The 22,212-nt window shown below is 39.8% G+C and overlaps 1 protein-coding gene across 3 annotated transcripts in view; it reads right to left on the bottom strand.

Moving 5' to 3' along the window:
• LOC131237317 (5'-3' exoribonuclease 3-like) overlaps positions 1-22,212 on the bottom strand; it is a 70,557-nt gene that overhangs the window by 15,333 nt on the left and 33,012 nt on the right. For all 3 annotated transcript variants that reach the window (XM_058235022.1, XM_058235023.1, XM_058235024.1), the window contains 3 exons: positions 14,655-14,927; positions 14,335-14,430; positions 14,064-14,159 (listed from right to left, as the gene is read on the bottom strand). In XM_058235022.1, coding sequence (XP_058091005.1) covers positions 14,064-14,159; positions 14,335-14,430; positions 14,655-14,927 — 465 coding nt within the window. The remainder of the gene's footprint in view (positions 1-14,063; positions 14,160-14,334; positions 14,431-14,654; positions 14,928-22,212) is intronic.

Here is a 22,212-nt window from a genome sequence, read left to right as displayed (position 1 = left end):
GCTATCTATGGAGAATGGAAATATCCTACACCAGCATCGCCCTGTATCATCTCCATTCCATTGATGTGGGCGTTAACTTTCTCTGTTTCTACTCCGAAGGACTGAGGTTCGTATTACAGTTGAATCTATCCTCGAGCTCTTGGAAGAGACAGAGTAGAGATTTGATGAGTCAGATCGGACGCCTGATAGCCAATCGTGGTGGGTCCCACAACTAGTATGTGCATGGTATCAGATACTATGTCGAGTCCCAAATTTTGATCGGACGGAATCAATTGGCTGTTTGGCCCTACTTGAAACTGTTTCTGACAACTCAAATAGATGGACGGCGTGGAGGAGCGCGGACCTCATCCGCCTCTTCTGATAGCTTGCGCGCATTTCCTATGGATGCCTTTCGCAGGAAGTTACTGCGCTGGTAACCCAGGTGGGGCCCACTTTCATGTTTGTGAATGATCCTCATCGTCCATCAGTTCTGTGAGTTCATTTTAGGACATGTTGCCATTTTAGATGCCATCCATACCGTTAATAACGTCAATCCTATTGGGATACAATGGATGGACGGGTAGGATTATTCAATCACGAACATGATGGACGCGTAGGATTAATCACAAACATGACAGTGGGCACCACCTGGGATACAATGTATGAGAACTTAAAAATAGCCACCGTCGTACAACTTCTATTGTATATTATACGTATATACAATACGCAGCCCTAATACGTCGTATCCAAACATTGATCTAAGGAAGAATTTGTATACTTGCCCGAACAATACCTCCTATCCAAACATTGATTAATGGCAAGTTGATTTGGATGTATTCTAAAATTGATCAAACGTATACATGAACAGTAACCGGATACAATACAATACACCCTTATACGCGATTCCAAACAGGCCCTTAAGGAAGGGATGGCATTCTCTCTTGGTGACGGAAATCGTAATCGTTTCTTGGAGAACTTTTGGTGTTGGGACAAACTATTGGGGCTTGACTTCTCGAGGTTTACAAGGTTAGCTCCAACAAAAAACATAACAGTGGCTACTTCTCTCTACTTGGCAAGAGAGGTGTGTTGACCCCCTAGCCGTCGGGACTTATCTCATGAGAAAGCAGATGACTTTGCTCGGCTACTAGGGTGACTATACAGTATCCATCCATCCCCAGCCTTGAGGGATTCTCTGGTTTCGAAAGTTCATCCATCGGGTAAATTTTCAGTACAATATTTCTACCATTTGACACTGAAAATGTTGGATAAAAGGAGAACAGAATATTGCCATAGGTTTTGGTTCTACAATGCACCCCCCAAGGCGGCAGCTTTTGTGTGATTGGCAAAGAGGAAGAGGATTTTAACCATAGACAACCTCCAGAAAATGAATATGATTCTTAATAATACTTGTGTTATGTGCACAAATGATGCAAAAGTGATAGATCATATCTTCATTCATTGTCCAATTGGACGGAAAGTGTGGAATTCATTTCTAGTAATTTTTTAACTGATTGGGTAATGCTAGAATCAATAAAAGATCTATTATCGGCATGGCACAGTGGGAAATTAGAGAAGGAAAAATCAGTGGTATGGTGCATGGTCTTGTTGGCAATCTTATGGAATGTATGGGGGAAACGCAACAAACGTTGTTTCCTCAACAAAATAGGAACATGGGAAGAGTTAGTTTGGAAGAACAAAAGGGATCCGTTAGAATGGGTGTCCATGCTAAAGAATATAAAAGCTTTCAAAGTTGTGTCTTTCTCATATTGTAATTTTGGGGTCGTATTCTTTCCACAAAGACTTTCGTCAAATTGTTACTTTAATAACACTAAATCAGTTATCCTTCAAGGGACAAAAAAAGGATTCTCATGTAAATGGTATAGTATTTACAGGTAAACATTTGCATGTGTAAGTAGTTTACCATGCTTGTGATTTTGTTCTAATTTAGACATGTTACTTTCCCTTGTTTGTCTACACTAGAAACAAGTGTAAAAACATGTGAATATGACCTAACCAGGACTTGTGAATATGGCCAGACTTGTGAGAATTGGCTGCAGGATGGACCAATTGTCTGACCACATGAACACATGTTAGGCATTACGCATCCAAATCATGGTCGATGGTCCCCACCACATCAACACAAATGTCTCATCACTTCTATCAGATTATTGTAACCATTGGATTAGTGGTTTGGGAAATAGAAGATCCATGCTGAGTCTACTGAAGAAGTGTAAACATCGACGTGAACCATCCATCATGTGGTGCCATCTTTGATTGTCATTCCACTCAAATCACTTTGATCGGATGATCCTACCCATTGGATTAGTGGTTTGTGAAATGAAAGGTCCATATTGAGTATACTAGAGAGGTCTAGGGGTTTTTTGATTTTTCATGTATCAGGGAAATACCCGGTAAAAAGCTCATTATTACCTTTTAACTCTGTTAGAAATTTCAAGCGAATTTTCGTCTCGAAAATATTTCCAAAAAAGCTTACTTAAATTTGTGGACCCCACTGTGATGTGCATGACATATCACACCGTCCATCTATTTTATCAGAAGATTTTAGGGCCTAAGTCCAAACTTGAGACAGATGCAATGCTCAAGTGGCCCATACCACAGGAAACAATGGCCTTAAACGTCCACAATTGAAAGTTATTTTGTTCATTGGGCCCACATTGATGTTTATTTGTCATCTAACCCGTTCATGAAGTCATAAAAACATTGATAAGGGGTAAACACAAATATCAGCTTCATCCAAAACTTCTGAGGGCCACACAAATTTTTATACGATAAGCATCCAATTTCCATTGTTTCCTGTGGTGTGGTCCACTGGAGCTTTGGATCTACGTCATTTTTTGGGTTCATGCCCTAAATGAGGCTGACATATAGCATGAACAGTGTGGATAAGCCACGTACATCACAATGGGCCCTACATTCATTTGGCAGCCATCCTCGGTTCTAGTGCTTAAAAGTTAAGCTGTCAACATCTGCATTGGAAACGATGTGGTAATTACCTAGGTAAGTAATTATTACCCATTTACCAAGTAATTACCTCTTACATGAAAAATCAAACAGGCCCCTAAGCATTGAGGTGAATCATCCATCACGTGGTGCCACCTTTGATTTCCATCTCTCTCAAATCACTTTGATCAGATGATTCTAATCATCGGATTAGTGGTTTGGGAAATGGAAATCCATAATGAGTGGATTAGTGATTTGTAAAAAAGAATGGTCAATACCAAGTATAATAATGAGCTCTAAGCATCAATGTGGACTAACCATTATGTGGGGTCCCACCTTTGATTGCACATCCCTCTCAAACCACTTTGATCAAAATATCCTAACCATCTGATTGATGGTTTAGGAAATGGACGGCAAACAGTGAGTATACAAGAGAAGTTAAGGAATTGATCTGGAGGATCCATCATCCAGAGCCCATTTTTTAGTGTCCATCCCTCTCAAATCACCTTGATTAGATAAGCCTAACCATCAGATTATTGATTTGAGAAATGGACAATCTGTATTAAGTATACTAGAGGGGTCTAGTTGTTCATTTGGGTTGTCCATCACATGGGGCCCACTTTCAATTGCTTGTTACTCTCAAATCACTTTGATTGGATGAGCCTAACTATCGTATTAGTGGCTTCAGAAATAGATGGTCCTTATTGACAACACTACTCTAGTGTTCGCAATATCAATAATATAGGTCGAAATATCGACCGATATTATCGATATCGCAGGTCAACGGCACGAAACCTAACCAGAATAATAAAAACTCCCTAATTCATGCGTATCGTGCAATATGTTGCACAATGTCGCAATTTAACATGAGAAGTCACTTTGTTTTTATACCCGATATCGACAGATATTGATAATATCGACCAGGAACCTCATTGTTTTGTTAAAAAATCCCCAAAAACCAAAATTTCACATTTTTCCCTCAAATTTCTTCCTTCTAACTTAATAGTCGAAATCATCTTCTCATACTCGGGACCATTTCACAATCGGTAAGATATTTTCCATTTTGATCCATTTATTTTTGTTTAAAACATGTAAAAATGATTCTGAAATCATTGATTCTTCATGTTTTGTAAAGAAAATCAAGGGTTTCAACTAGAGCTGGGCATCGAGTCGAGTCGAACCGAGTTAGGGCTGACTTGACTTGATCCGGTTTTGAAATAGGCCTGACCCGAACTCGATCTCTCATCCCACACCTCAGTGAACCCCACCTAGTTTTCCCAAATCCTGAAACTGCTTCCTTGCAACACAAGTTTCGTTTGAAAGCGGAACTCTTTTCCTCCACACGGCAATGCCGCAATTCGTGTTAATTTCTCTCCAACAATCCCAACCATTCAAGTCTCCAAATCCAACGACTCTTGTCGCTCCAACACAATTCCTCGTCACCAACCAATCCCAACAGTTCACTCCTTAAGGCCACCTCGAAACGCAACCATACTGCATGCAGTAGCCACACCCCTCCAATCTCGAACCCACTGGCAGAATGGTTCCTGATCTTAGTAAGATGGACCCCACAAGCTTTGTACAACCTATCATGACCATTCAATGGCCTCAAATCAAAAGAAAACTCATTCACTGCAAATCTGCCATCAAAGGGTCTTCATCTTCTTCATTCGTATATGCACTACAATTTTTGTAGAAGACTCGATCCGTAATCTTGTAGAACCATATTTGAGGCCCATTTGATCAATGGATATCCTAAAACATGCATCCAGACACAACTCGACGTGTAAACACTGGAAACTATTCGAAGCTTATCAAATACAAACCTCTGTACGCGACCTCTCTACCTCACACTGTGCTATAACTCGCCATCGGAAACCCTTAAAACAATCCTATTTTCATCCAAAAATCCCTACAGAAACCTATAGAAAGAGAGAGCTTAGTAGAGAGAATCTAAGAGTGAAACAATGAGGAATCATGAGTTGTGTGTCACGTGTAGCAATTGCCAAACCACCAAGTCAACTTAGAATTCCATAATATCTATCGCAAACCCACACTAGTCTTTCCTCATCAATCAGTAAGGAAAGCAAAGCATCCTCTAACTTCAGCCTATGCATTTTTATTACCGTTGCACCGTTCTCCTCCCCTGCACTACATCTTTTTGTTGTACAGTGACTCAATGAGTCAACTTATTATTACTTCAAACTTAGAATAAGAGATTAAAACACCAATGTCTCCAGTGGTGAAATCTTACCTGAGCCATTCAGGTCAACAACCATCCAAGGCGTTTACTAATCCTCTCGTGATCGACCAAGTTCAACAGGTTGCATTCATATCAAATTAAGATCCATCCGCTTAATCCAATCGTACATTAGATCTTCTCACTAGTCAGGTAGGTGATCTATCCTTGATTTGGAAATTTTATGTGATACCATGCACTAAGTTAAAGTAACTTGTAAGGTCATCCAATGATTGTAAAACACCAATGTCCCTTTAAAATCACCTTGATCAGATAATAAAACCGTCCCATTAGTCGTTTAGGAATAGATGATCCATATTGAGGTGGTAAAACCAAAGCAGACAATTTACATATTTAAACACTTCCTCATGGCCTCATGGGGAGATGTGTGAATTTTTTTTGGCCATTTACATATGCAATGTTGTCAAAATCATTATTGTATCGCAAATCATAATATGGGTTGAATCATATTGAATCACATATCGTATTGTAAATCTTAAGATTTTTTATAATTTTCTTAAATTTTGAAAAACTATGAAAAACATAAATTAATCAGGAATAAAAATAAAAATCACCAATCATCCTTTTTCCTTCAATATGCACCAAGCCACACCATGTCATGAAGTGTTAAAGGATTCTTATCTTTCCTTTATTTTTGTCTTTCAAGAAATTTCCCTTAAAAAAACACAAGGATCCTTTAATAATTTTATTTTTTATTTTTTTGTCGAAAACACAGGGTGTCCACACCTCTTTTTGAAGTGAGACTAATCCCTGCGGATACATGCAATCACCCACAACCACGTGTATCAGGTAAAGCCGAGGAGGGGAATCGAACCCTCACCTATAATTTATCTTCTTGTTACCTTTTTTATGGAGAATCACATTGGAAAAGCAGCATTTGGTAACTATAGAATGACAAAAAAGGATATTTTGATTTCTAAACACCATTCCACAATACATGTAGTTCAACATGATCGTAACCATCCATAAAAATATTCTAGATAAGTTAGAAATCAGTTTTTGGTGTTTCGACCAATTAAGAAGTAAGAAATCATTTTTTTTTTTTAAAAGCTCCATGATTTAACGTTAAAGAGATATTTAATCTCCTATAAAGAACAAATAAATAATTTACCTATTCGAAATGATTCTTAAAGCCCCCACCAATATGAAAACATAAAGTGAAAGTCAGGTGAAGCTTAAAATAGAAGAGAACAAGTATAATTTGAATCGTAAATCAAGATTGGAATTGTAAATCATAGGATTCAAATAATGGAATTGTAGGATTCATATAAAAAGGGATTCAAGGTGGGATTCAAATCGTTTTGCATAAGATTCGACTCAAATCGTATATCATAAATCTTAGGATTTTGACAACACTGTACATATGCAATAAGTAGGTGTGAAAACATTTACATACGTAAATCTGCACAAACAAACGTGCATAAGCCCCATTTACATATGTAAATCGTGTGCAAACAAACATCCCCCAAGGGCCTGTTCGAATAGGGTGAATCCAAGAGGGAAGGTAAAGCTAAAATCATGGATTACCTAGGTAAAACCACTGGGTTTCCATTTCCTTTCTACTTGTTTGGTTTCCACAACATTTGCTATGGAAATCTATTTTCATTTCCCTTTCATCTGTTTGGATTGGCATGAAAAAGTGTGGAAATCCAACCCAAAATGTTCTGGATGCCCCACACAATCATGACATATACATACTTACCATCCAATCCATTCATCGGTTGTGCCCAGTGTTCGAGTTGTCAATATTGCTACAAGTTTCGCTAGCCGGAGATAAATATATAATATTGTTATCGCCAATAATCGGAAATGAGGGGAAAAGGGGGAAACGTGGAGAAAATGGTGGAATTTTTCTGTAAAACTTCAGGACATGCCTAAATACACATATTTACATATTTAGGAATGAAAAAATTATAATAATATAAAAAAGCATTAAATAATAAGTTTCCATTCAATGGGGGCCAAAAGGCATCCGCTCCTGTAAGATATATGTTCCATATAAAATTTGGATCTGCTTCAATTTTTTGGATCATGCCCTAAAATGAGTTTCCAATCCAGATGGACGGCATGGATGTAGTCACATACATCAAGATGGCCCCAGAGTCGGGGTCCCATGCACCTGGTGGATCCGAGGATCCACCAAAGCCGCTCGATGTTACCCGGGTAATATCGTGTTATCTTTATCATGTGGGGCCCGATTTTATCGGCGTGATAAATCCATCCCATTCATCCCTTTTAGATAATCATTTTAGTGCATGGTCCCAAAAATGAAGTAGATCCAAATCTCAAGTGGACCATACCAACAAAAACAATAGTGATTTAATCCCACCATTAAAAACTTTTTAGGAGCCATGAAAGTTTCCGATCAAGCTGATAATTGTGTTTTCGTTTCGTCCAGGTCTGTATGGCCTAATCAAGAGGTTAGATGGCAGAAAAATATCACGATGGACCCCACAAGCACCAAGCCATGGAAGTCACATGCCCAAAACTGCATCAGGAAAAATCCGAAACGGATTGCGCATTGAGTAATTGAGTGCACTGAACGTACTGAGTAAAGTCTGTACGGCCCACCATGATTTATGGACTTTATCCACTCCGTCCATCCATTTTACCCTATAATTTGAGGGATTCATCTAAAAAATGAAGCATATCCAAACATCAAGTGGACTGCACCACAAGAAACAATGTGAATTGAACGTATACCGTTGAAAATTTCTTAGGGGCCACAAGTTTTGGATCAAGCGGAATTTTTTATGTTTTATCTTCATCCATGGCTATATAATCTGATGAACAGTTTTGATGAGAAATAAACATCATTGTAGGCCCTAGGAAGGTTTCAATGGTGGAATCATTATTCTCACCATTTCCTTTGGTGTGGTCCACTTGAGCTTTGGATATGCTTCAATTTTGGGATTAACCGCTAAAATGATCTGGAAAATGGATGGATAGCGTGGATAAACCACATACATTCACAGTGGGCCCAGGAGAGTTTACTCGGTACGATTAAGCGTAAAAGTTACTCGGTACAAAAAAAAAAAAAAAAACATGTTGATGTAGGGATGTCACCAAGTTATGTGGACCCACCATGATGTATCTGTTATATCTAAACCATTCATCCATTTCCAAAAATAATTTTATGGTATGACCCAAAGAATGAGGCATATCCAAAGCTCAAGTGGACCCCACCATAGAGAACAATGGGGATTGAACGCCTACCATTAAAAACTTCATGAGGGCCACAGAAGTTTTCAATCAAGATGATATTTATGATTTTCCCTTCTTCCCTGTTTGTGTGAACTTGTGAACAGGTTGGATCTCAAATAAACATCATGGTGGGCCCTAGAAAGGTTTCAACGGTGGGCGTCACTGTCCCCACTGTTTTCTGTGGTGGGGTCCACTTGAGCTTTGGATATACCGCATTTTTTTACTCATGGCATAAAATGATCTCACCAAATGGATGGGCGGTATGGATATAACAGATATATCATGGCGGGGTCCATGGAACTTGAAGACATAGATAGCAAATCGCTACTAAGCATGTCTGTAGCTATTCCGCGTCCCCTATATCGTCGAAGGCTCGAAGTCGAAAAACTTGAAATTTTGTTCAAAAGGGGATTCACACCGAAGAAGAAGGATTTTTGAGGTAGGGTTTCAAAACCCTAAATGATTCACAAATCATGAGGAAATTCCCAAAATCCCTGATTTTGCCGAAATTTTGAGCTTCCAATCGAGAAAGGTTTCTTACCTCTGTGTGCAATGTTCGAAGATCGGCATTGTCGATCGAGGCATTCTTCCAACATCTGAGCTTGGATCAACCAAGTATAAGATCACTCTCATGTATTTACAAAAATAGCGAAATCAAAGCGATCTTCCGATTTTATTTCCCGATTTTCAACTATTTATCGAAAAAGAAGGTCATTGGCTACAGTTTTCCCGTGATAGGTTATGTGGTTGGTGGCTACAATTGATATTCTCGGCAATAACACAAAATTATCGACGATATCTCTGATATTTCGCCGACAATCCGGAGAGAAACGAAAATTTGGGGTATCAGTGTCGCTAGTCTAGCGACACCGATAATATCGACATTTCGTCGACAATGGGAACACTGGTTGTGCCTCATCGGGATGAAAGAATTACCCAAAAATCATATTATATTGAAAACCACGCGTGGGCCATAACAAATGAATATAGAGGTTTTAGGTATATTTTTATGGAGTGGCCCAACTGAGAGTTGAATCAACCTAATTTTTTAGATCAAGGCCAAACGAGGGGTGGCATACCTGATGGATGGGGTGGAATTTATGCATGTAAAGTTGTTTTCACCATATTAGAGAAAGTAAACCCTAGTAGATACAAAGGCAAGGTAATATCGACATTTCGTCGACAATGGGAACACTAGTTGTGCCTCATCGGGATGAAAGAATTACCCAAAAATCATATTATATTCAAAACCACGCGTGGGCCATAACACATGAATTTAGAGGTTTTAGGTATATTTTTATGGAGTGGCCCAACTGAGAGTTGAATCAACCTAATTTTTTAGATCAAGGCCAAACGAGGGGTGGCATACCTGATGGATGGGGTGGAATTTATGCATGTAAAGTTGTTTTCACCATATTAGAGAAAGTAAACCCTAGTAGATACAAAGGCAAGGTACAGAAGCATTTTTTTCCTTAAAATTGGAGAGAAGAAATGATGAGAAGTTATTTTCAATCCAAAAGGTGAAAAAGGAAACACATTTACATGTTAGTTTGCATTCCTAATCTGGTGAAATCGTCCCATCAAGAAAAACTAATGCAGAAGCATTTTCACACCAGGCTAGAGTGGGGTGGCCTGTAGGATGCAGGGGCACACTTGGGGTGGGCAGCCCATGTGAGGCGGGTGGCTCGTGTGAGGTGGTACCAATGTGATGTGGGGCCCACGAGGGGGGTTCGGCCGAGGTCCTAATTCATGCGATGTGAGGCATGGGCTATGAGATGAAGGGATTGATTCGCCATGCTCTATTAGTTCAAGCTTTTAGAGCAAGTGGTTAGTTGTCTTGCATCATAATAGTATCAGAGCGAAAGGTCCCGTGTTCAAGACTCCTCACCGGGGGTGATTAATGCTGGGGCATTTTCACACCGGGCTCGATTGGGGTGGCCAGTAGGATGCATGGGCGCACTCGGGGTGGGTGGCCCGTGAGAGGCGGTACCCGCGCGATGTGGAGCCCATGAAGGGGGGTTCGGCTGAGGTCCTAACCCATGGAATGTGGGCAGTTTGAGCTTTTAGAGCAAGTGGTTAGTTGTTCTGCATCAAAAACCCTTTTTGCCCTATACAAACAAGCCCAAAGTAAAAGAATAATAAATAAAAAAAGGAAACAATAGACCCAAAATTCCAAACAAAAAAGACTAAAACTAAGAAAATCATATAGACCTAAGTATATCTCTCCCAAAATAAGCGTAATTTGTTAGTTCATTGCTTATTTTTGGTGAAGTAAATTGAATACTATCGAGCAAATGAAAAAAGAATCAAGTTTTACCTCCCACGAAGATTTTCACCAGTAAGTTCTCCCACTTCGATCCAACCTAGGCTTAGACTCTCTCTCTCTCTCTCTCTCTCTCTCGGGGATGTGCGCATATTGACCAATATTTTGAACAACATTCAATGACGCAACTCCTAACGAAATGGGTTAATCCTCTTTATACAAGATCACCTAGAAAACCTCCATTACAAGTCACTCAAGGCCTTGCCTTCGAACTCCGAATACACATTGTGCAATCCACCATGGGTTGTCAACACCTTAAAAGACTACAAAAGCTCATTCCCATTTTACATGTATTTCTCCAAAAGAGTCGAGCAGTAAGCCTTTTAGACCCTACACACGTGTTGAACCCCCATAAAAAAATCTCCTAACTTTCCTCATATGCAAAGGGAAAAACTTCGGCAGTGTGATGGATGCAAGGTGTCCCGTATCGGTATCGGTTGGCGTAACGGTGCCCTCCAAAACCGATACGGATACGGGTGCGTAACGGCAATACGGGAGCGTAACGGCCCGTAACGGCACAAAATTTTTTTTTGCCAAAAAAATATGAAAAAATATGGATTAAATCCGGAATATTCTAAGCATTCCAAATATGCATTCATTTATAAATTGGAACATGTTTATGGTGGTATAACGGTCCACTCTTTGCTGAGAAGTTGTATCGGACTGTCTAATGAATTTATGAACCAGATAACCTGAATCTGACTACAAAATTTATATATTTAATTTTCTAAATATCTAATTTATATACTTAACTTGATATCATTTCTCCCAATAGTTCTTTAAAAAAATGAAATTAAATTCAGGTAGATGGCATTGCCAATTTGGGGCTGATTTGGAGGACCAATCTATGCACCAAATCAGCCTCAAATTCATGCAATTTATTGTCATTATCCCACTTATGAATTGGTGGACATTTATTGGATAGTGAATCATGAAAAAAATCAAAAGACCCTATTTTAAAAAATAAAAGTCCACAAATTAACAATTAAAACTATTCAAACAATTTAATTTTAGCATTGTGAGTTAGCAATTGCAGTTCATAATTTAATTGCTAAATTTTAAGTTAATATATGTCTCGTGTACAATTTTTTAAGGCTCGAATTAGGCGGGACTCGGATTGTGAAGTGTAGCACACGTGTCAAAGTTTTTTAGGCCCCACCCATGATGAATGTGTTATATCCACACCGTCCATCCATTTTTCCAAATAATTTTAGGGCATGAACCCAAAAATGAGGCACATCCAAAGCTCAGGTGGACTGCACCATAAGAAACAACACTAATTAAACGTTCACCATTAAAAATTTATTGGGGGCTACAAAAGTTTTAGATCAAGCTGACATGTGTGTTTTCTCTTCATCCACGTCAGTGTGACCCAATTAATAGGTTAGATTGAAAATAAACATTACAATGGACCTTAAGAAATTTTTAATGGTGAGCATTCTATAACCACTGTTTCCTATGGTGTGGTCCACATGAGATTTGGATATTATTAATTTTTTAGTTCCTGACGTAAAATGACGTGGCAAAATGGATGGACGACATGGATAAAATATATACATCATGGTGGGGCCCACTCGGGTCTGATCAAATCAGATTGGATGGAAAATAAACGTTACCGTGAGCCCTACTAATTGTTTAACAGTGAAAATATTATCTACGCTGCTATTTTTGGTGCGGTCCAGATGATCTTTGGATATAATTCATTTTTTGGGTAGTGCTCTAAAATGATCTCTGAAAATAGATGAACGGTGTAGATGTAATAAATACATCACTGTGGAGCCCATATAACTTTGATCTCCTTTGAACCGTTCGTACAACTTGGAGCTCGAGGAGTATCAGCGCTCGTCTTAGCATGACACGTACCCCTAGCTAGTGCGCGGTACGCCTGAAAAAAAAAAGAAAAAAGAAAAAAAAAAACAGAGAGGGAAACCGAAAAGAAAAGAGGGAAAGAAGAGAGAAGAAAAGAGAGGGAAAGAGGGAAAGAAGAGAGAGAGAGAGAGAGAGAGAGAGAGAGAGAAGAAGAAGAAGAAGAAGAGGAAGAAGAGGAGGAGGAAGAAGGCCACAGCCGGGGCCGCAGCCGCAGAAGAAGAAGAAGAAGAAGAAGAAGAAAGAGAAGAAAATAAAGGAAAAGAGGTACCTTTTTTTTTTAAAAAACGCTCCTAATAGCCGTTAAGGGTCAGTAACGGCCGTTACGTGTACAGAATATGGACTCATCCGATACGACCCCGAAACGCGTAACAGGTACCACCGTTACCGTTACGGCCGATACGTAACCGTTTTGGGACACCTTGGATGGATGATACGCATGCAGTTATAAATTAGTTAGAAATTGCAAACATAGCATACAATTAGATCAAATTAAACTGTCAAAATTATGGGTCCAGTTTAGGCGTATTATGAACCAAAAATCACAATTATTTAATCCTCTTACTATCAGATCGGTGGACATTTGTTGGACAGTTAAAAATATATAAAATAACCAAGGGTCCTATTTCAACAAACAAGTGTCCATGAACTACAGATTAGGATTGCTCAACCAATCTAACATGGGATTGTGACAGCAATAATGGGATCCACGATTTAGTTGGTTTGAGTTAATATATGCCCCATACAATTTCTTAGTGCCTGTGTATCAAGCAGCAGACTTTGCCAAAGTATCAAAGAACTCCCCATATGCAAGATTTCCCTAGAAATCTGGCCTTGAGGCCCATTTCTATAAAAAGAGATCTTTAGCGCATAACTTTGAAACTCTTCTGACCTCCTGAATATATGCATAGGCCCTTGCGCCCACCATAGTAAGCTAAAGAGTCCACCATCTGGAACCAAGGAACCCACAACTTCTTCACCAAATTCAAATTGCATGTCCAACTTGTATTATTATCTTTAAAATTAATTAGAAATATGAACACAGCCAAAAAAAAATTGAACTCATCGTACCATTACTCATACCCACTTACAAACCCTGAAACAAAAATTTCACAAAGCGCACAGGATCACCCTCCCTTTGGCCATCTGAAAGGTAACCTCAGTGCCTCAGTGCCTCAAAAGAAAATACCAAGTATTTTGGATACTGTTTCCAAATTGGTATCCAAAACATATCCAAAAGGTACAATACCTGTTTGGGTAGAAGGTATGAATGGAAAACATGCTACCCAGTAAGGCTCTAAGCATGTTTTTGAGAGATAGGTAAACAGCATTCTGTTATAATAAAGCAGAACTGTTGTAAAAACAAATGTCAAGGACCCTGCAAACTGGTAACCTGACCAATGTTGGTGAAAAGCACAAGAAAAAATGAAGAGGACAGGCATTCAAGTTATTTCGGATCATTTAACTTACAACATCTTTCCGTATTGTTGCAACTTCATCAGGAGTTCTTGCAGAAAACTTCTCTTCATAATACCTTTCTTTCCAACCTGGTTCTCCCAACTTGACCTGACAGGGTGAATATCAAGACTGTAACTTACAAAGGTAAACAGCAAAGCTTAAAGCTTAAACCCATAAGAAGTGTGCTGAAGCAACAATCTTCAGGAGATGGGGTATAAGGAAATAAATGCTAAACTGGAGGGATAAAATCAATCATCTGCAACATTAATACGCAAGTTCAAACCTTGTCTTCCTCTGGATTATCGGAGTTAAAAGCATCTGACTTCTCGCGAAGTAAATCCTTGAGCTTTAATTTCAGATCGTCTTTGTTTTCGCGTAACTGACAAAAAACTTATGGACAGTTAATGCTAATAACTCTCATAAATATCATATGGAGACATTAGGATCTAATAATCATGGCAATTACAGAGGAAAATTGTAATTACATTAACGCCCACCAGACCTTGTATCAAACCGGTGCATAAGTTCTAGAAAAGCATTTGTAAAGAATGACAAATGGCACTAGAGTTATCAAGGTATTCTTCCATTAAAATGAGAACATACTTCTAGTTCAAGGTTATTCTCAGCCTCAACAATTGCAGCACCAACAGTAGCCCCTCCTGTGGAAACACGCGCAACCTTTTGGGCACGGACATGAACTCCTCTACCATTACAAGTTCCAGATCCCGTTTGTAGATATGGTGAAGGTGAAGGAGCAGAAGCAAGACGTGAACCACGATAACGAGAAACTGGTACTAGATCAGGTTTCACTTGGGGTTCTGCATCATCTCCTCTTCTCGCTTGTGCCTTATCACGCTTCACTCGTTCTGCTTGGCGCTGCAAAAGGAAAAGAAAGGAAATTGCTCATTAGGATAGTTATTGGTTCAAGGTACAAAAGAAAGAAGATGCACAATGTATCACCATAAGAAAAAACCCTGCACTGAAGGTTTGTAACAATTAAATTTCAACAACAGTATGTAGTACCATTTTCAAATGCATATGTAGATGAGAAATAGAATATTTTCCACTCACAAGTTACAAATAGACACATTTGAGGAAACTGTAGGAGGCATCACCAGTGAGAGCAAACCGAAATGATATGAGGAACTGGAACAATGATGTTATGGATGCTAAGAGGTCTCATACTGGTGGTTCCATATCCCCGGAGACGCTTACTTCATGACATGGTGGAAACATGGGTATAGTGTGTGGCAAAGCAAATATCAACAATTATTCGGTTCTATGTTACCCGAGTACAGGTAAGGGTATCATGTATGGCAAATTGGGTTCTGCAGATCCTATAAATCAAATTCTCAAGAGACAAGTATATGGCAAGGCTTGATCGCCGCTCATATAAGTATAATCGTGTTAAAAACGCCCCTAACAATATCACGAGTTGAATTTGATACCCAATTGGAACAATTCACTACAAATTCTAAATAAGAGAGTACAAAACCCTGGTAATCCAGATGTGTTATCTTTGGAAAGGGGGATCCTTTGGGTTCGATAGATCCTCGAAAAAACAAAAATCTCAGGAGCCAAGTATAACAAGGATTGATCACCGCTCATCGAATCTTGTAATCATGCCTTATCCATGCATGTATATTTGATCCAATCCTTCTACTGCCATGGCCATCCACAAAACCTTTTCAATGGTCAAAACCAAAGTTTAAAGGTTGAAAACATTTCTAAAGCCTTTTAAAACCTTTTTGAGTGTTGTGCCTAGCAGAAAAACCACTTGAAGAACCTTTGATCTCCTAGACCAAGGAAGCCATAAATGAGTTCCTAGGATGCCAATGGATCCCTTGTTGGCCCATGAGATAAGCGGACCTTGATAGATGCGCCCAACCACACCCACTTTTATTGGACACTTGATAACCTCATAAAGCAAGGCAAAACACATATAATGAAGACCTTAACCCTTACACATCCTCAGATCTAAGGATTAATCAAATTCCAATGCACCCATGATCAATTTCCAATGCACATATAATCAAGAACTTAACCCTACCCTCACCCGTCCTCAGATGTAAGGATTATTCAGATTGCAGTGCACCCTTGATCAATCCAGTGCAAATGGGCCCTGGGCTAGAGACTTGAACTCAATCCACCAATGCAAGTGCCCAATAGATCCAACAACAAGACCTTGTATCCATGGCACACTCACACCTATGCGGGTTAGGGTGAAGGCACGCTAACTCATCGTTGTTTCTGATGGTGGAGACCTTCCATCCTAGCTTGCCATAAGTCCCCTCACAAAGGATGACTATATCCATCATCACAGTGACAACAATAACCACAAGTCCGTCTTAAAACTTGCCAAAAGGTCAAGGTATTGTGATCTATGGACCACAATTCACCCTTGGACAATGACCATTGTGTCCAGTCTCAAGTTCCCACTGACAACAAGAGGAATCCCTCTCCTTTAACCCTCATACATCTGTACACTTAAGAAATCTCCACTTATTATCTAAGGCATATCAAATTGTCCATCTAAGACCCTATGTAATGATGATATACATCTAAGACTATAAATGTCACATCCACATTACCAATGGATAGGGTTCACATTGGCTCGGGTTAACAGAATTAGTAGCTTGGAGGTGGATGGTGTTAGAACCTCATAAAAGGGTCAAATTTGTGACTCCATTATCCAGTTTTACAAAAATATGCTATCTTGTGATCAATGGACGAAGTTGAGACTAGATAAGCTTCATTTTCCATGCCTATTTGTGGAGGAAGCCTTTTTAAGAAGAAGTAGAATTTTAATAGGAGTCGCTTCTCTAAGGACATTGAAGCTACCTTCATAGCCCTTATCCAAAAAAATTGAAGGGACGAAATTGTAGAAAGATTTTAGAACCATCAGCCTTGTTGGAAGCCTATATAAGATGTTAACCATAGTTCTTGCTCTAAGAATTAGAGGTGTTTTATCCAAGATTATATCGGAAAATCAAGGTTCATTCATAGCAAGTAGACAGATTATGGATAGCGCCCTTATAGCATTTGGAAGGGAAGAGTGGATTAGTTTGCAAGCTTGATATAGAGAAGGCCTATGATCACGTGGATTGTTATATGCTTGAGAGACTTGGTTGTGGCCGAAATATAGACTTGGCTACAATCATGTATTCAATCTCCATCTTTTTCCATTCTAATTAATATTTTGCCTTTCAGCTTCTTTAAGGCTACTCATAACATTAGGCAGGGTGATCCTTTATCCTCATATCTTTTTGTTGTGGTCAGGGAAGTGTTAAATATGATGCACCATAAGGCCAATGAAAATGGCTTAATTCATGGTTTCAAGGTCGTGAAGGCAGGGGTGCAAGTTAGTCATCTTCAATATGTGGATGATATGATTCACTTTTCCGATGCAAATATGAAATTGATTGATAATCTTCGAAAAAATTTGTTGCTAGCTTTGAAGTGGCCGGCGAAGCACTGATGGGACAAAGTTATCAAAAGAATTGAAAGGAAGTAATCAAGTTGAAAGTATCAATATCATTCTTTGGGAGACCAGTTTACTCTTATCAAAGCGGCTTTTTCCAAGATGCCAATTTATTTTTTGTCTCTATTCAAATGCCTAAAATCGGTGTTGGATGGACTCGATAAGTTCAGAAGAGACTTGTTGCGAAAATGGGTTGAGGAAAAAAGGAAGTTCAATGTACTTAAACGAGAAGAAGTGTGCAAGCCATTTAATGAGGGAGGAGCCGATTTGAAAATTTTGGGTCTTATGAATGTTGCTCTTCTTGGAAAGTGACAGTGGAGGTTTGGTTTTGAAGCGGGTAAACTATGGAGAGCTTCTTGTTTCCAAATACGTTACTCAAATGGGTGATAGGAGAATAAAACCTTCCGCCCTCTATCATGCCTTTAATGTTTGGAAGGCGATACTGTCCACCAAGCAAATGTTTCGTAAAGGAATTCCTTTTTCTCTTGTAAAGGGGAACTGTATTCGCTTTTGGATAGACATCTGGTGTGAGGATAGGACATTACAGGAGTTTTTTCCGAGACTGACTAGTATTAGCTCGGACTGGTTTATTCTTGTGGACCATTGTTATTCTCTAGGTGGTGGGCTTATTGTTCAGCCTCCTCCATGTCAGTGGAATTTATCAAACGAGGAATTTGAGTTCCTTAGCTTGCTTCACCATCTGAAGTTCTTCATGCCTTCACCTCTAGAAGAAGATTCGATGGTTTGGAAGCATTTTTCAGTACGTTCACTCTATAGTTTTATCACTAAGCCGTCTTTGCCACCTTTTCCTTTCCACCATTAGTCTTATGGAGCCCCTCCAAGGATTGCGGTTTTTGTGTCCCTTATGGGAGGAGTGTTCACCATCAATAATATTAAAAGGAGATCTCTTATTCTTCACAACATTTGCTTGATGTGCACAGGGAATGCCCACTCCGTCCATTGTGGGCCCACCTTGATGTGGACCATTCATTGTGTGCGGCCCCACCTTCGATATGGGCCGTTCATCATGTGGGCCCACCTTTGATGCCAACCATCATCATGTGGGCCCACCTTCAATGTCCATCACCCATCATGTGGGTCCCACCTTTGATGTGAACTGCCCATCAAGTGGGGCCTACTTGATGTGGATGGTCCATCATGTCGAGCCGCACTATCACGTGGGCCATACATTGTGCGGCCTACCTTTTATGTGAACCGTGCATTATGTGGACCGTCCATCATGTGGGGCACTCTTGATGTGGATAGTCCATGTGGTGCCACATTTTGATGTGGGCCATCCATCATGTGGGCCCCACCTTTGTTGTGGTCATTATGGACCATCTATCATGCAAGGCCCACTTAATGTGGACAGTCCATCACGTGGGGCCACATTTTGATCCGGGCCATCCATCATGTGGTACTCATCTTTAGACGCGGATTTCCTGCGAACGCAGGAAGTTCTTGCACTGGGATGATAGGTGGGGCCCACAGTGATGTTTGTAAGAAATCCACACCGTTCATCCATTTTGTGAGATCATTTTAGGACATACGAAGAAAAATGAGGTGGATCAAAAACTCAAGTGGGCCGGACGAGAGGGAAAACTGGGGAAAGAGTTTCCTACCGTTGAAACCTTTCTGAGATCTACCTTGATGTTTATATTCCATCCAAACCGCTTATAAGACAATTCCCACTCGGATGAAGTGAAAAAACCAAAAACTTTGCCTGATATGAAGGTTTGTGGCCTACGAATGTTTCAAACGATGGTCGCTGAATCTACGTTGTTTCCTCTAGTGAGGCCCACTTGAGTTTTGGATCCAACTCATTTATGGTCAAATGTCATAAAATGAGCTCCCAAAATGGATGGTCGGTGTGGATGTATCACAAACATCACTGTGGCCCCACCTAGCATCCCAGCACAGGAACTTCTTCCGCAGGAAATCCTATCCCCCATCTTTAATGTCCACCATCCACCATGGGGGTCCGACCTTTGTTGTGAACCATCCATCATATGGGGCCCTCTTGATGTGGATAGTCCATGTGGTGCCACATTTTGATGTGGGTCATCCATCATGTGGGACCCACCTTTAATATCCACCATCCATCATGTAGGTCCCACCTTTGTCGTGGATCATCCATTATGTGGGGCCCATCCTTCAATATGGGTCTTTCATCATGTGGGCCCACCTTTAATGGCAACCTTCCATCATTTGATTGATCCCACATTCAATGTCCACCATCCATCATGCGGGACCCACATTTAATGTGGACCCCCCATCATGCGGGGCTTGCTTGATGTGGATTGTCCATCATGTAAGGCTGCACTTTGATGCGGGTGATCCATCATGTGGTGATCCATCATGTGGGGCCCACCTTTGATGTGACCGTGTATTATGTGGGCCCACCTTAATGTGGTCCATTCATCATGTGGGGCCCCACCTTCAATATGGATCATTCATCATGTGGGCCTACTTTGGAGAGATTGCAAAGAGAAGAAGAGGGCAAGATGAGAATTACTTGAAAAGTTTAAGGAAAAACTTGTCTAAAAATGAATCAAAAATATCTACCTGCTTACGGCAACTATGTGACATCTCCATCACTTATATTTTAAGAGCTTTTTGGGTAGTTTCTAAAAAAATAAGTGGTAAAATTAGAGTTTCAAAAAAAAAATTTATAGTTTTACCAAACAATCTATTTTCAAAATAAGAGCTTTTTTTTAGAATAAGCAAATAAGCTCTTATAAGTAGAGATGTCAAACAGCATCTAAATCTACAGTTGATATATATTGATAACGGAATCCTTTGTTGAAATAATGAATTAATATTTTGATAATGGAATGCTTAATGATAATGAAAGCTAGTTGCCCTTGAATTCAATATGAGAAGAGGCTAGGATTCCACCCTAGTTGTCAAAGGTGAATTCCGCCCTTGAATCATGAATTAATATAGGGTTAATTGGTCGCTAAACAAGTATAAGGTGGCTTGATGAAACAAGGGTATCATTAGGCTTATTGGACAAAAGGCAATAGTGAGATTGGAGATAAAGGTTGATGGGATAAAAGGTTGATAGTTTAGAGTTATTACAGTTGGTTACTTGAACTTTTAGGGTGATTGGACGTTTCTCAAGGTCATTGAGTAAGAGAAAACAACAATCTTGTGCTCGTTGTTTAGGTCAACTTAACAAATCCAATTTTTCCAATCATTCCTATTAGATGCACCATCCTTGAGCTTTTAAGGTGATTGGATGTTTCTCAAGGTGATTGAGTAAGAGAAAACAACAACCTTGTGCTCGTTGTTTGGGTCGGCTTAACAAATCCAATTTTTCCAATCATTCCTATTAGATGCACCATCCTTGGTAGGTACGCAAGCCTTCATATCCCTTCTGATCACATGAAGTCAAGTAGTTTTAGGCCTTGCCATCCTCCCATCAAGGTTTACCAACTTATTAGGGTCGTCTCCAAATTTTGTAGCACATGGAAAAATCTTCTCTTTTTTTATGGCTGAAAATATTATTAAGGGCAAGCAACTCAAAAAAAAAAAAAAAAAAACAAAACAAAAAACAAAACAAAGAAAAACGAAGAAAAACAAAAATAGAAACTTAAGGCAACCAAAGGCTATAAGCCTGCAACTCAAAACAAAATTATACAACATAAAACTCGACCTAAGAACAACCGAGGCGGGGGCAAAGCCATGCTGAGGAGGCGGGGCCTCAAAAACCGTGACGTAGGCTTGGGGCGAGAAGCTTCTAGGAGGTGGAGACTTGGGAAACCAAGATCATGTCGATAAGGGAGGAAAGCCAATCCTTGAGGGGTCTTCTTGCGTGAAGACTTTTGAGAGAAGCCGAAGAATTCTGGAAGCAAAGCATTTCCTTTCAACCCATATATATATATATATACATATATATATATATATGGCCGAATGCTCAGCTGCACACCTGGTCGCATCGAACTCGTGTGAACTATTTGAGAACTCATCATACGTGATGCGAGTCCAAAATTTGAACGGTCCACGTGATGTAGCACTGCATGAAACCCCCAAGGTCCAACTTTTACTTTGATCCAAAACTTTGGTGGGCCATGAAAAAAGAAAACAGTTTCCTCCCTTGATTTGCATCTCTCTTTGCCATGGCCCACTAGAGTTTTAGATAAGGGTGAAAATTGGTCTCGTGGGGTTTCATGGGATTCCGCATTATATGGATCGTTCTGATTAGACGCCCATTACACGTGTGCAGAGGTTTGCACGCCTCTCTCTCTCTCTCTCTCTCTCTCTCTCTCTCTCTCTCTCTCTCTCTCTCTTTGTGTGTGTGTGTAGCCCATAGCGTGGCCATAAGGGATAACTGCCAAATGAGATTTAAGTCTTTGTTGGGACCCACATTATGCCAAGACAATATGAGGTCGGGAATAGTTCTAGGCATCACCTAGTTTGCATGAAAAAATGGCCAGATGGTGGGCCAAACTTGGAAGGCTTAGGAACAGTGCATGAAAAGATGAGGAATGGATTCAACTTCCTTGTAACACAGGAGGCAAATATTTGGCAAGATTAGACCTCTACGTTGAAGGTTGTCGACAATTAAGAGTTCTTCCTCTTACCAATAACCAGATGAAGGTTGCTACTTTGGTAGGAGCCCCGTAGGACCAATGGAAGCAAGGGAAACTTGGAATTGTTGTGGAATTCGGAGATCGA

The sequence above is a fragment of the Magnolia sinica genome, chromosome 2, assembly GCF_029962835.1.
Source record: "Magnolia sinica isolate HGM2019 chromosome 2, MsV1, whole genome shotgun sequence".
Classification (NCBI taxonomy): Eukaryota; Viridiplantae; Streptophyta; class Magnoliopsida; order Magnoliales; family Magnoliaceae; genus Magnolia; species Magnolia sinica.
This window is presented reverse-complemented; position numbering and strand designations above follow the sequence as displayed.